Source organism: Pipistrellus hanaki (assembly GCF_964339955.1).
Source record: "Pipistrellus hanaki genome assembly, chromosome: 5".
Lineage (NCBI taxonomy): Eukaryota > Metazoa > Chordata > Mammalia > Chiroptera > Vespertilionidae > Pipistrellus > Pipistrellus hanaki.
In genome coordinates this window covers 75,360,677-75,376,277 of record NC_140507.1, presented here as the reverse complement: position 1 = coordinate 75,376,277, position 15,601 = coordinate 75,360,677, and the positions used below count along the sequence as shown (strand labels likewise).

The following is a 15,601-nucleotide window of genomic DNA, read 5'->3' as shown; positions in this document are numbered from 1 at the left end:
ATGTACCTGGTCACTCTGCTGGGGAATCTGCTCATCATCCTGGCCATCGGCTCTGACTCCCGTCTGCACACCCCCATGTACTTCTTCCTCTCCTATCTATCCATGGCTGACATTGGCTATTCTTCTTCCACGGTCCCAAAGGTGATTGTGGACATTCAAACTCATAGCAGAGTCATCTCTTATGCTGGCTGCCTCACTCAGTTGTCTTCTTTCAATTTTTTTGGATGTTTGGACAGTGCATTCCTATCTGTGATGGCCTATGATCGGTTTGTTGCTATCTGTTATCCCCTGCACTACCTGGATATCATGAATCCCCGTGTTTGTAGCCTGCTCCTTCTGTTGTCCTTTTTGATCAGCCTTTTGGAATCCCAACTGAACTGCTTGATGATTACACAGCTTTTCTTTTGCACAAGCATGGAAATTCCTCATTTCTTCTGTGACCCTCCTCAGCTCCTCAAGCTTGCTTGTAATGATACTTCTACTAATAAAATATTACTCTATTTTATAGGAGCAATCTTTGGTGGCATTCCAGTCTCAGGTATCCTTTTTTCTTACTACAAAATGGCTCCCTTTCTGGCCTAAAATGGCTTTACCTTTTTGGAACTGTATTTTATTAGTAAGCACACTATCCTAATAATTATTGAAATCCTGTGTCAAAAAAAAATGATCAGACCTTATTTGACTTCAACACTTCCCTCACATCCCACACTGGGTCTAGAGATGAAGCTTTGACTGGCCATTTCAAAAAAGGAATACAAGCTCAGAGATTCTGAGATTTCCACACACTCCACATGGAGAGAGTGAAAGATTCAGGACTTAAAATCAATCTTCTTATTCCGGTAGCAGGGCTTTATTACCTCCACTTTATCTAAGAGTGGTTCCCTCAAACTTACTTGGTTCCCAATGGAAAGGGAGGGAGAAGAACTGATTCACCCCTTTTGGTTCAGAGGTTTCATCTGTGAATTAGGAAATGTGTCAGTGATTTACAGGGGCCATTATGTCACAAACATTGTGGATTCTATAGTTTTCTATATATAGTCATTCATTGTACAGTCCAATTTTAAAATCCAAAAGGGAAAATAAAATGCTATGAAGTTGAAAATTTCATGTGCAGCTTTTGTGGAATGGTTGTTATAAAACAGATTTCAAGGATACTTTCAAGTGCACATCCTTCTAATAAAAGGATATAGTAAACAGAAAATGATTTTTGTATTGTAACAAGAAATACTGTCAATTAGGCATTCGTTAAATTGCACATGTAGGAGGATCCAAGATGGCTACACAGGTAAACACCTAACCGCAGCCACACACAACAATTTCAATAAAATACAACTAAAATATAAAATGGACATTACCCAGAACTACAGGAAAGTTGACTGACTGGAAATTCTACAACAAGAAGCAAGGAGAAAACTAGAAGGAAGAGCAGAGGAGCTGTAAAAGCCTAAGGTATGGATACACGTGGCATACACAGAGAGGACAGAGCTGAAGAGGAGGGGGAGGCTGAGTGTCTGGGTGGCGTTCCCTAGCAGGAAGGAGATAAAAGCTCCAGACTGTGCTGAACCCCAGACCCAACAGCGCTGAACCCCAGTTCTAGGCCAGACCCTGGGGACCCAGGCTCAAACAGAGGGAGCTGGGCTATGAGGCGAAACCCCGGGGGAGCAGCGAAAGGCAGAGCTCTGGAGGCACACACATTGCGTGCAGAGAAGGGACGGTTGGCTGTGCCACAGGATTGCCCTGGAGGGAAGGAGACAGGGGCTCCAGACTGCTCTGAACACCACCTCCAATCCCACTTCCAACTGAACTGAACCCCAGTTCCAGGCCCATTGGGGGAGAGACTAGACTGTTTGGTAGCAGGCGAAACTCGAGGGCACCTCACTCTCAGAGGTGCTTGCACCTAGTACTGAAGGACCCTGAGGAATACTGAGACTCAGGAGCCACATAGGGCGTGGCTAACGGAAACCAAGGCTGTAGGCTCCACCCTGAAACTCTGCCCCATCAGGGAAGCTGCGAAAATGCCGAGACAAGGAAATAGATCACAAACGAAAGAAATGGAGGACAAAAAGTGACTGGATATAGAGTTCACAACCACACTTATAAGGTTGTTAAGAATCTCGTAGAAAAGGCCAATAAAATAAATGAGACCTATGAGGATATGAAAATGGATCAACTAGAAATAATAAGAGATCAACAAGAAATAAAGAATACATTGTCTGAAATTAAAAATATTATGCAGAGTCCTAAAAACAGAATGGAGGATCGTAAGAATCAAGTCAAAGATTTTGAACATAAAGAGCCAGAAGACACTCCTCTGCAGAAGCAAGAAGGCAAGAGAATCCAGAAAGTTGAAGATAATGTAAGAAAACTCTGGGACAACTTCAAGCAAACCAACATCAGAATTATGGGGGTCCCATAAGATGAGAGAGAGAAAGATATTGAAAACATACTGAAAGAAATAGTGACAGAAAACTTCCCCCACCTGGTGAAAGAATTAGACTTACAAGTCCAGGAAGCGCACAGAACTCCAAACAAAAGGAATCCAAAGAAGACCACACCAAGACAAAGCATAATTAAAATTCCAAGAGCAAAAGACAAAGAGAGAATATTAAAAGCAGCAAGAGCAAAGCAGGTAGTTACCTATAAAGGAGCACCTATACAATTGTCAGCTGATTTCTCAACAGAAACCATGCAGGCCAGACAGGAATGGCAAGAAATATTCAAGGTGATGAATAGTAAGAACCTATAGCCAAAAATAATCTACACAGCAAAGCTATCACTCAGAATTGAAGGCCAGATAAAGAGCTTCACCAATAAAATAAATAAATAAATAAATAAATAAATAAATAAATAAATAAATAAAAAACTAAAGGAGTTCATCACCACCAAACCAGAATTATATGAATTGCTAGGGGTTCTTTTGGAAGAGAAAGTAAATAAAGATAAAAACTATGACCAACAAATACATAACTATCAACAAGTGAATCTAAAAACAAATTTTTTTTTTAAAAAATCTGATGAACAATATTAACTGTTGAATATAATAGAATCAGAGTTATGGAAGGAGAGTGAACTGACAATTCTCGGGGAAAAGGGGAGTTGGGGATGTGGGAAGAGACTGAACATAAACTGTGCACCTATGGATGAGGACAATGATAGGTGGGGAAAGGGCAGAGGGTGGGGTGGGAACCTGGTGGATGGGACAATGGAGGGGGGTGGGGGGAGCGGAACATCTGTAATAATATGAACAATAAAGATTAAAATAAATAAATAAATAAATAAATAAATAAATAAATAAATAAATAAAATTGCACATGTACCAAATTGTTGGGGAGCACAGAGACTTGGTTGGAAAGTTGTAAGGAGGACCTTCTGATAAAAGGGAAGTGTGTGGAAGGCTACCTGCTCTGTTTATTGGCATTCCAACCTAAAGGAGATTTAGGGGAGTGTGGAAGGTGGAGCTTCTAATTATTCCTTGATTTTTCCAAACAAGTCTGTGTGCTTCCTGGAAAAAAAACCCTGTGTGTTTCCTGGAATCCTTAATTTAAATCCCTGGGTGTCCTTGCCTAGAGGACAATGTAAAGATATATATTCTCCCAAAATTACTCACCCTACTGATTGTATCTAAAGATTAAAATTCCAATAAAGCTCTAATGAGGCAGGCAATAGAGGCTGCTTTGATCACTAATGCCAGGGAGCCCCTTAGCCCTCTCTTTCACAGTCAAACTGTGTCAGAGTAATCTGTTCATAGGTTGTTCAGGGGCTGCTGATTAGCCAGGCACCAATTATAAGAAGTGGAAATATTAATCATCACTAATTTATCAATACTAATTCTCACTTGTGTGAAATCAAGAGTTGCAAAAATTTTCACGGAACTGTGGTATGAAGAAACTGATATAAATAATAGTATAATAGAAATATAAAATATATAATATAAAATAAATTGTTAATATAAAAATAAATTGTATTAAATTATAAATATATATTAATATATATTATATTCATCAAATTTATATTAAAATGTATAGACATAAATTTATAAACCAAATAAAATGAAGTCTTCTCTCACATAATAATGTGCATCAGTAAAATGTTTTAGTTCAATGTATGCACCGCATAAAGAGACTTAAACACAAAGTTGTGGTATGAAGAACCACAGCTCTGTGCATTGAATCCCCAGAGATATACAGGCTAACAGTCCCAGTTAAGAGTCATATGTGGGAATCTTCCTTCCAGAATTGAGACCTGCTTCAGGAGGTCCATGGCTGAGTCTGTCTTCACGCCAGTCCTGAGAACAGAGCCTCAGCCTTCTCATTACCAGGCAGGAGAGGGCAGTGGATCCAAACATTTAGGTCATGACTCAGCAGAGAGACAGCATAAACCAGTGAGTAGCAAGGGAAATGGTGGATGGAGGGAAAATTAAGGAGAAACTTGTTTCCTCATAAGGCAGTAGGACATCTAAGATAGCCAGATGGGAGGGCATCAATAAGCAAAGTTACAGCTCAGAGGCCTATGAAGTTTATATTATTCTTTCCATTGGGGATTTTAGAACATTTATGCAGAATTCTGAACTTCTCCACTACATTCTTACCTTACAAAGTCTGCCCATCCCAGAGAGGGAACCAGAAGTCTTCATTCCCTAAGCATTGCAGTATGATCCTGAATGCTGTGGTTATGATCATGACAGTGATGAGGAGAGTAACCTAATATTAATAAATGCAATTGAGGGTTTTTTTGTTCTAGATTTAGAGTTCTGTGTTACGTAGCTTCCATTTTCACCTACATAAAACCCTCATTATCAGGGTATAGAAATATTGTTACTTTAGATTTGAGGAAAAGAGCAAAATATTCCTATATAATTTGTACCCAGATTCCTGGAGTCAGATTTGGATGGCGTGACGCTATTCACAGAACACAGGGTGCAGAACAGTGTCTTTCTATACAATTTAGGTTCACATGGCTATTGAGGTCTTGCAATGTGGCTAGTCCAAACAGAGATGTGCTGTCCTTAGACTAGTAAATCACCGGATTTTGAAGACATTTAAGAAAATATTATAAAATATCTCAATTGTGTATATTGGTGAAACTATGTTTTTGGTATAATGGGTTAAATCAAATATGGAAACTAATATAAAAGAAAAAGAAAACATTTGGGCAACCTACTCAGTCTATCCTTTCTCTTTCCAGTCACTCCAGGCAGCATGCCTCTGGGGAAGCACCCGAGTCTCATTTATTTCTGATTGCCCAGCACCCACACTGTGGTTGGCACAGAGTAGGCAACTAACACAAACAAAACACTGACCCAAACTGTGAAATACTGATTACATGTTGTTGGTGTACAATAGCATAGCATCATCCATAAGCTGACACACAGTGGCGGTTTTGCTGCCTGGGTTTCATCACTTCCAGGGACTAAAGAAATGAATGAGAGTCATCATTTTCCTCCAAGAACCCTTCCCAGAATGACTAATTGAAACTGATGAGGAGGTTTTAAGAACTTCTGATTTGTAGCTAAGTTGGACTGAAGTCTGTTTTTATTTTATTTAGTTTGCTCTTTATATTCTGCATACAAGTGAAATCATATGGTATTTGTGTATCTCTGTCTGACTTATTTCACTTAGTATAATACCCTCTAGGTTAATCTATTTTGTCACAAAAGGTGAGATGTCATTCTTTTTTACAAACAAAGAATGAACTCAACAATATATTACATAGTTCTTATCATGTGCTTATAAATACTACTAGTCAAAGAAATTAATCATGCTGCTTTTAGGTAAAATAAAGTACATTTAACATCTTATCTGTGTCCTTGGACTAATAAGAACAATAATAAGGAGCAATTTCTTAGGAAAGATAGATAGTTCTCATTCCTCCCCCCCACCACCCCACCCACACCTTAGGAGCTTATTGATAAGCTTGTGTGTGCTTATGGATTTGAAAATCTCTAAATACCCTTACTCCCCTTATTTATAGAGCCCATTCTTTTCAAAGTAATGCATGCAGCAATAGGCTCATGGAGAAAAATACAATATGAAAAGAGTTCTAAGAAGAATGTTTATCATAACCAAGACAATATTATTAAAGGGGAATGGTGCTTAAGTGAAAAAACTATGAATTGCTTAAATTCAAAATATTGATACACTAATCTGCTTGTATCCTTTATACCAGCTCTGATGTATTTTCTCAACGGTGTCTGTGCTATATGGAGCCCCAAAATCTAACAGGTGCATTGGAATTTCTCCTTTTGGGCTTCTCAGATGATCTGGAACTACAGTCTCTAATGTTCATCCTGTTCCTGTCCATGTACGTGGTCACTCTGCTGGGGAATCTGCTCATCATCCTGGCAATTGGCTCTGACTCCCGTCTGCACACCCCCATGTACTTCTTCCTCTCCAACCTCTCCATGGCTGACATTGGCTATTCTTCTACCACCGTCCCAAAGGTGATTCTGGACATTCAAACTCATAGCAGAGTCATCTCCTATGCTGGCTCTCTGACTCAGTTGTCTTCTTTCAATTTTTTTGGATGTTTGGACATTGCACTCCTATCTGTGATGGCCTATGATCGGTTTGTTGCTCTCTGTTATCCTGGATATCATGAATCCCCGGATATCATGAATCCCCGTGTCTGTAGCCTGCTGCTTCTGGTGTCTTGTTTGATCCGCCTTTTCTACTCTCTACTGCACTGCTTGATGATTTCACAGCTTTCCTTTTGCACAAACATGGAAATTCCTCATTTCTTTTGTGACCCTCCTCAACTTCTTGAGCTTGCTTGCAATGATAACTCTAATAAAATATTCCTCTATTTTATAGCAGTGATTTTTGGTGGCATTCCAGCCTCAGGTATCCTTTTCTCTTACTACAAAATTGTTTCCTCCATTCTGAGAATGTCATCGTCAGGTGGAAAGTGGAAAGCCTTCTCCACCTGTGGTTCTCACCTGTCAGTTGTTTGTTTATTTTATGGAACAGGCCTGGGTGTGTACCTCAGTTCCGCTGTCTCACATTTTCCCGGGAAGGCTGCTGGGGCCACTGTGGTGTATACTGTGGTCACCCCTATGCTGAACCCTTTCATCTACAGTTTGAGGAACAGGGACATTAAGAGTGCCTTGCAGCAATTCCTCAACAAAGTAGCCTAGTCTTAATACATGAGCTTTTGGAGATTTTTTTTTCTTATTCATTTATTCATAATTAATTTTTTCTGTGGATTGGAAATTACTCCAAACCAGACATTGGTAGTTTGCAATCATACCTTTTTGGTCAGAGCATTTTTGCAGCTTATGATTTTCTTACCAGTTGATCTATCATATCGAAAAATACTTTAGTTGGGCACATCCTTGTGGTATTAAGGGAGTATTCTTGGGTCCTATATATGTCAAAATCACCACCCAAATGAATTCTATTACAATATGTAATTTTCTATATTTCTTACCTATGACTCAGGCATCCTGTAGAAATTCAAAACTCTTTATTAATGTGCATGTTATATATGATTCTCAATCACTTCACTGGCCATGCTATTTTTTTTTCTCTCCATGCTATTTTTTATTAAACTTTGGCTTTAATCAAATCTATTATTGCAGGTGTGTGGCAGAATGTGTGTCACTGATCTTCAATTTAGAAAGCATATGATGTGCTTTAAAAATCTTATGTCTGAATCTAATAATCATACAATAAGAATTAAATGAATTGGAAAATGAAGAGTATAATATTTTAATAGTAATCCAGGTGGTTTTAATGTGTATTTAGACATGTCCAAGAACTATTGAATTTTTTCTGACTTTTTTTTTATTAAAAAAGGACTTGTATTTCTTGGGTTCTTTATTTTCATTATCAGATACTGAAGATCTTAAAGTGATCAGAGCTCCAAAGGAGCAGATAGAAAAGAGCTTGCCTGGTAACAGTCAGTGAGATTTCCTTCACTCACACTCTGGGTAATATTTTTTTTACATATCTTTTCCCTCAACACTCCACAGCTGTCTCTTTGAATTTGATATTAAGTTATAGTTTTTCTGCTCCAAACTTACCCTTCTGCACTTTCAGTTGTTACGCTGTGATGCAGCCTCTGATTTCCCATCTGTCTTCTCTTTAGATTCTTCCAGTAATTGTTAATAAGAAAAAGGTGCTTCCAACCATTTCCCTTGCCCCTTATCCCATGTGGTTCTTACTGTATCTTGCAGTTATAACATTATATTACCATATTTTTCCATTTATGCCTTACATGTTTCAAACCTATTTAATCATACCTATATTAAAGTATCTCTATTAAAAATGACTAGTGTGGCTACTCTTTCCTCGACTGAATCCTCACTGATAACTCATAATATGGGGAATAAAGCTATGGTATAATATACAATTGGAAGAATTAAAGTGAGCCCAGGAACAAAAGTCAATTGTAATGTTATGTCTGGGTCAGGGGCATACAATTGAGGTTTAAAATAGTGGTATGTTATTTCCAGTGGCTGTGTGATTCTAATTGTGCCTATAGTTTTTTAAGTCTCCCAAGTCATTATGAATGAACTTATTTCTATTTTCATTTTCATTACTCAGGGATAGCAAAGGACCATGTTATCAGCAAAGGGAACATTTTTCCTTTCATTGGTAACTGCCTCAATTAGTATTCCACTTTAAAGCAATCATTTCTTCTCTTTTTTCATGGTAAATTTATCCTTGACCTCCTATTTTCTTATGCTATACTTTAGGCCAAGTGCACAAAACTCATGCACTGGTAGGTCCAAAGCAGCTGCAGGCAGCTGGCTGGGACCTCCCTCCCTTCCCCTCAGCAGACACACCACATGGTTGAATTCTCAGTGGAGAGGTAATTTGAATACAATGTTCTTATTATATAAGATACTGAGGTATCTTTATACATATCAATTTTTCTCTAAAAGATACTACATATATTTGCAGAGGTAGAAGTCTGAGCTTTCTGATCAACTATTCAATAACTCACTTAATTTAACCATTACACTATGTATCCTACCAACCTCACTACAGTTAATTGAGTATCTAATTGGCTCAGTGTAATATTACACTTTTCCTGCTACCATAGCATTGTAGAATGTGCCAACCCTCACATTTCCTTTGTCACTTTCCTATACTCCTGCCCTTTGGTCATTTGGGATCCCCAAAGTTTTCCTTTGCCATTTAAGAACACACACATAAGTAAAAATACTTGCCCTGATTGAGGCAGGAGGCACTTCACCCTTTCCGCCATAAAATGGCATTATATTTTTGGAATTGCATTTTATTAGTAAGCACACTATCCTAATAATGATGATTGAAATCCTTTGTTTAAAAAATGATCAAAACTTTTTTGACTTCCAAACTTTTCTCAGGTCCCACACATGGTCTAGAGATGAAAGTTTGACTGTCCATTTCCAAGAAGGAACACAAGCTCAGAGATTCTGAGATTTCCACAAACTGCACAAGGAGGGAGTGACAGATTCAGAAGTAAAAATCGATCTCCTTATTCCGGCAGCAGGGCACTGTCACCTCCACGTTAGCTAAGGAGTAATTCTTTCAATTCTACTTAGTCCCCAATGGAAAGGGAGGAAAAAGAACTGATTTATCTCATTTTGGTTCAGTGAGTTAACCCGTGAATTACAAAATGTGTCAGTGATTTTGAAACATTGTGGATTTTATGGTTTACTTTAAATTGTCATGCATTCTTCAGTCCACATTTGAAATGTAAAATGGAAAATAAATTGCTATGAAGATGAAAATTTCATGTAAAACTCTTATGAAATGTTTATTATAAAACAGACTTCAAAGATACTTTCAAATGCATACACTCATAATAAAGGGATATAGTTAATAGAGAATGATTTTTGTATTGGAACAAGAAATACTGTCAATTAGGCGTTAGTTAAATTGCACATGTATCAAATTGTTGGGGAGCACAAGAGACTTGGTTGGAAATTTTTAAGAAGACCTTCTAATAAAAGGGAAGTGTGTGGAAGGCTGCCTGCTGTGTTTATTGGCATTCCAACCTGAAGGGGATTTAGGGGATTTTGGAAGACAGGGCCTCTAATTAAACCTTGACTTTTCCAAACAAATCTGTGAATTCAAACCCCCAGGTGTTTTCTGGAATCCATAATCTGAATCCCTGGTTGTCCTTGCCTTAAGGAGAATGTAAACACCTGTGTCCTCCCACAATTACTTACCCTATGATCGTATCTAAAGATAAAACTTCCAGTAAAGTCCTAATGAGGCAGGTAATAGAGTCTACTCTGGCCACTAGGGAGCCCCTTAGTCCTCTCTTTCATAATCAAACTGAGTCAGAGTAATCTGTTCATCCTTCTTTCAGGGGTTGCTGATTAGCCAAGGCACCAATTATTAGAAGTTAAAATATTAATCACCACTAACGTATCAATACTAATTCTCACTTGTGTGAAATCAAAGAGTTGCAAGAATTTTAATGGAATTGTGGTATGAAGAAACTGATATAAATAATAATATAATAAAAATTTAAAATATATAATATAAAATAAATAGTTAATATAAAAATAAAATGTATTAAGTTAAAAATATATGTTAAATATATATCTTGCGTTTATTAAAGTTATATTAAAATGTATAGACATAAATTTATAAACCAAATAAAATGAAGTCTTCTCTGACATAATAATGTGCATCAGTAAAATGTTTAGGTCAATGTATCTACTGCATAAAGAGACTGAAACACAATGTTGTGGTAATGAAGAACATTTCAGTGATAATATGTATAGTAAGGCAAGGCTTTAAGAAAACTGCTTATGGGTACATAAGTCAACATTGACAAAAAAGAAATGCCCACAAAACCAATGACACTAGTTGCATGTTGGCAATGACATGTATAGAAATGGGATTGAGTTAAGATATCAAGAAAAATCAATATTTATTGGTAATGTTTCAAATCTCTTTTTAACATGAGATCTGAAGGAAATACTGTGGAATGTTAGTATTATTTATGTGGGTGGTGGGTATTAATGCCAATAAAATTAGGTAATATAAAGGAATATTACCTAAGTGCTGGGCAGTATTCTAAGGCAGTGTTTCTCAATCCCGGCTACACACCATGACAACCAAGAATCTCACATGTAGGGATGCTGCATAAAATGATTCTAGGCTGAAGCTACAGTATCTGTATATTTTTAAATAACAACAGGCAAATATATCAATCAACTGGAAATAAGAATCACTGGTTTAAGCACCTGAAGTGATTTTTTAAAACTTTATTACAATAATCCTTAAAGATAGCTTCAATTATTATCTCAATTTTACACATGAGGATACTGCCCAGATATATGTACACTTTTCTTTTTGCGTTTTTTGTCAATTGAATCATAATGTGACCTGCCAAAATAATAAACTTTCTGCTAGCTGAAGGAAGAGAATTTTGATCACTGTGTCAGAAAGGATTGATATGAAAATCTATTATCTAGGCATAGAGGCCTGGTGCACAGATTTGTGCACCAGTGGGGTCCCTTGGCCTGGCCTATGGGGATCTGGCAAAACTGGCCCTATGACATTCCCTGAGGGCCTCAGACTGTGAGAGGATGCAGGTCAGGCTGAGGGACCCCACAGGTGCATGATTGGGGTCAGGGAGAGACTGCTGGATAGCTCCAGGATGTGACTGGCTCATCTCACCCAATCCAAATTGGCTAGACCCAAGCAGCAAGCTAACCTACCAGTCAGAACATCTGCACCCTGATGGTCATGTGTATCATAGTGATTGGTTGAACAGTCAAAAGAACAGTCACACACTTAGCATGTTTGGCTTTTATGATACCGGATAAGAAGTCTTGGTCTGAAACCTGGCAATGGGACTTCCCAATGCTAAACTCCTCAACTATATATAGAAGGGATTATGATCAGGAAAACAAAACTAACAGTCATATATGAAAAAGTGCTCAGCATCACTATCCATCAGGGAAATGTAACTAAAAATCACAGTAGTACATAATCTCATATCTCTCAGAATGGCTAGTATAGAAAAGAAAATATATAGTATCAAATCAAGACAATAATCTGATGAGCAAAATAGATTCATATACAAAGAAGCACGAAACAGACTGATAAAATCTCAGAAGGAAGGTGGAGGTAGGTAGGGTGGGAGGAGAGAGATTAACCAAATAATATTTATGCATAACCAATGGGCACAGATAACTGTGTATTGAAGGCCTGAAGAGGGGGAAAGGAGTCTAGGGGTAATGAGGGTCAATGGGGACAAAAGGATGACATTTGTTATACTTTCAAAAATAAAGATAAATTAAGAAAAAAAGAGTAACAAGTCTGTGAGGATGTGGAGAAAAGGGAACACTGAGACACTGTTGGTATGAATAAATATCTTACAGGCATTGTAATAAACAATATGGAGGCTCCTCAAAAAATTTTAATTGATAAACAACTTCCAATTGACCTTTAAGGGCAACACTCATGCTTGAATAATCACATATTTCTTTGAAGGAGAGACCAAAAACCAAAAAATGGTAAAAGTCCTGAAGATAGAAAACATATAAAAATATTTCCTAATCATAAATATTCAACTTTCATTTAGAATCCAAATTACATAATCCTGTCTTTTAGGTAGTGTTGAAAGTACTCTAAATAAAGGAACTATCTAGCTAGCATTGTATTTTAATAAAAGAAGGTATATTTAGCTACTTTTTAATTTCTTAAGATTAGAATGATTTTTCCTTAAAGTGGAATGGCAGTTTCGCATTATATATATTAAAGAAGTAGCTGACTTTCACTGTGATTATGGCTTTGTTATCTGTAATGTTCTTTCTCTTCTGATTGGAGTTTTCAATGGAGTTTCTCAACAGTAAAATGTGTACAAAAAGAGGTGAAAAACATGGAAACCAATAAAGAAAGATTATAGTGTGGTGAAGGCCTACATCTGGGGGCAGGGCAGGCTGGAAGGGTCAATTTGGGGGTGTCTGAGAAGAAAGGGTACATCTGTTATGCTTTCAACAATAAAAATAATAAAATAAAGAGAAACGGTTCTAATTAAATAGGATTTGTCATACTGAGAAATATTGCTAAAGATACTGGGCTATATGACCTCAGGGGTAAATAGCTTGAATACAGAATATGGTTACAATGCTGTGTGCTCATTTATTTATTTTCTTTTTCCCAATCCTCTTCTAAAGGAGTCCTGGCTACATAGAACCACAATATCTAACACATGTCTCACAATTCTTCCTCCTGAGTCTCTCTGATGACCTGAAACTGCAGCCTCTGCTCTGGGGGCTCTTCCTGTCCATGTACCTGGTTGCCATGTTGGGGAACATGCTCATCATCCTGACTGTCAGCTCTGACTCCCACCTCCACACCCGCATGTACTTCTTCCTCTGCAGCCTGTCCTTGGCTGACATCGTTTTCATTTCTACCACTGTTCCAAAGATGATTGTGGGCATCCAGACTCACAGCAGAGTCATCTCCTATGGGGGCTGCCTGACACAGATGCCTTTCTTGATCCTTTTTGGATGTATGGATGGCATGCTTTTGACTGTCATAGCCTATGACCGGTTTGTGGCCATCTGTCACCCTCTGCATTACTCAGCCATCATGAGCCCATGCCTCTGCTGCTGTTTAGTTTTCATGTCATTTCTCATCAGCCTTTTGGACTCCCAGCTGCATACGTTAATTGTGTTACAGCTTACCTGCTGCAAAGATGTAAACATTTCTCATTTCTTCTGTGATCATTCTCAACTCCTTCATCTTGCCTGCTCTGACACCTTCACCAATAGCATAGTCATGTATTTTGTTGGCACCATCTCTGGTTTTCTCCCTATCTCAGGGATCTTTTGCTCTTACTATAAAATTGTTTTCTCCATCCTGAGAGTTCCATTAATAGGTGGGAAGTATAAAGCATTCTCTATCTGTGGTTCTCACCTGTCAGTTGTTGGCTTATTTTATGGAACAGCTATTGGAGGTTACCTTGGATCAGCACTGTTGCCTTCCCCAGGAAGGATGAGCTGGCCTAGGTCATGTACACTGTAGTCACCCCCATTCTGAAACGAACCCTTTCATTTACAGTCTGAGGGACAGGGACATTAAGAATGCCCTTTAGAGGCTCTACAGCAGAAAAGACTACTCTTAATATTTCTGCAAGCCCTTTTGGAGTGTACTTGGAAAATCTAGTAAAACCAAACATGTAGACCAGTGAACACTGTTTCCTTAGTCATATTGTGTTTAATCTCATGGGTTTCATTCCTCTCCATGCTTCACATATGAACTTTATTTCTTTTGATTGACTTTAATTGAATTGCAGAGTAACGTGGGATCCTTTATCCATCATCATAATTGCATAATAAATGCATTAACTCTGGTATCCAGGTGAAATGTACAGTTCTCTTAGTAGATACTTAAATGTTACACCTTTCCCCATAGCTTTACGGTATTTTCCATACACATTTTGCAGTTTTGCAATCTATGTATTCAGGTAATTACTGAGGATGCAGTTCACTGCTTTTTAATTGTGCATTTTATTGGAATCCTCTGGGGAGTTCTATAAATACTGATGACTGGGTCACTGAGAGGAGGTCATCACGATGTGACTGCCAGTGGACCCAATACCTGTCCCTGGGAAATCAGAGACTTCCTGGGAATGTTCATTTCACTTGCCGACCCTTCTCCAGAAGATAGCCCAAAGATATACCGATGAGCTAGTTAAGTTTTGATCAGGCTATTTAGATATTATATATCACTGAACCCAGTCAAGGCCTTTTTGTTTATAAACTTTTACAATTTGGTGGGAAGTTATATCGATCTACTTGTCTTAGGGCTACCCAAGATGAGCCTTACTATAAATTCACTGGTTTACAAAAACTAGCACCTCTCGATCTGTAGTGAGCTTTCTTTGGACTCTCCCTGCTTTCCATTCAAGGGGAGCTGATTCATATTTCACCTGGAAGTTTCTTAGATTGAGAACCAATGGAGTCTCCTTGTCAAATATTACCTGCCTATGTATGCAGTGGTTTATTTCTGGCCCTAGATTCTGTACTATTAGTGTATGTTTCCATTTTTAATCCATTCCTACATTTCATTGTGCCAATCCTTGCTCTTTTTCATTGCTTATCACTGTGTCATTATGTCTAAGATTTGCCATTCTCTGGGTGGAGTGAAATAAAATAGGTCTTTCCTATGGGACACTAAAAGGCTTGGTAAACTAGTTGCTTGCTCTACACTCCCTTCTTCCACCAGGTTAACAACTCTACCTTGGAGTTGCCTGTAGTTGCTCAGTATTGAGGAATGGGTGGTAGTATGATGCAGGAACTATGAAGCTGGTCTTTGCTTCATTTTGTGTGGTTATTCTCAGTGTTTTGTTCCACTGTGTTGCTGAAATTTCATAAGTGGAACCTTGAGGTCTTCCAGATCAGCTTTTGTTCATGGATCTAATTGTGGATCTTTACCTGGCAACAGAGACTGGTGTCTCCTACATCACCATCTTGGTTTTGCCACATTTTATTTCCTATCAGTGACCCAGTCATCCAGAGTTCTCTGAGGCAGAAGGACTGCATGGGTAGGATGTGGGAGGATGCAAATTACCATCATTCCCATAATTAAGTTATCAATTGGAAAAAAACAACAACTATTAAATAGGCCCCAAACACACTATA

The 15,601-nt window shown here is 38.1% G+C and overlaps 2 protein-coding genes across 2 annotated transcripts; both read left to right on the top strand.

The window, feature by feature from the left end:
• LOC311623350 (olfactory receptor 7E24-like) lies at nt 1-15,463 on the top strand (the record flags this gene model as incomplete). Its single annotated transcript, XM_084885352.1, has 3 exons — nt 1-141; nt 13,383-13,836; nt 15,357-15,463. The coding sequence occupies 3 exons, from the start codon at nt 1-3 to the stop codon at nt 15,461-15,463; spliced, it is 702 nt and encodes a 233-aa protein (XP_084741478.1).
• Nucleotides 6,200-7,132, top strand: LOC311623544 (olfactory receptor 7E178-like; the record flags this gene model as incomplete). The annotated part of the gene is made up of 1 exon (XM_084885741.1): nt 6,200-7,132. The coding sequence occupies one exon, from the start codon at nt 6,200-6,202 to the stop codon at nt 7,130-7,132; it is 933 nt and encodes a 310-aa protein (XP_084741867.1).
• Nucleotides 15,464-15,601: the final 138 nt, after the last annotated feature.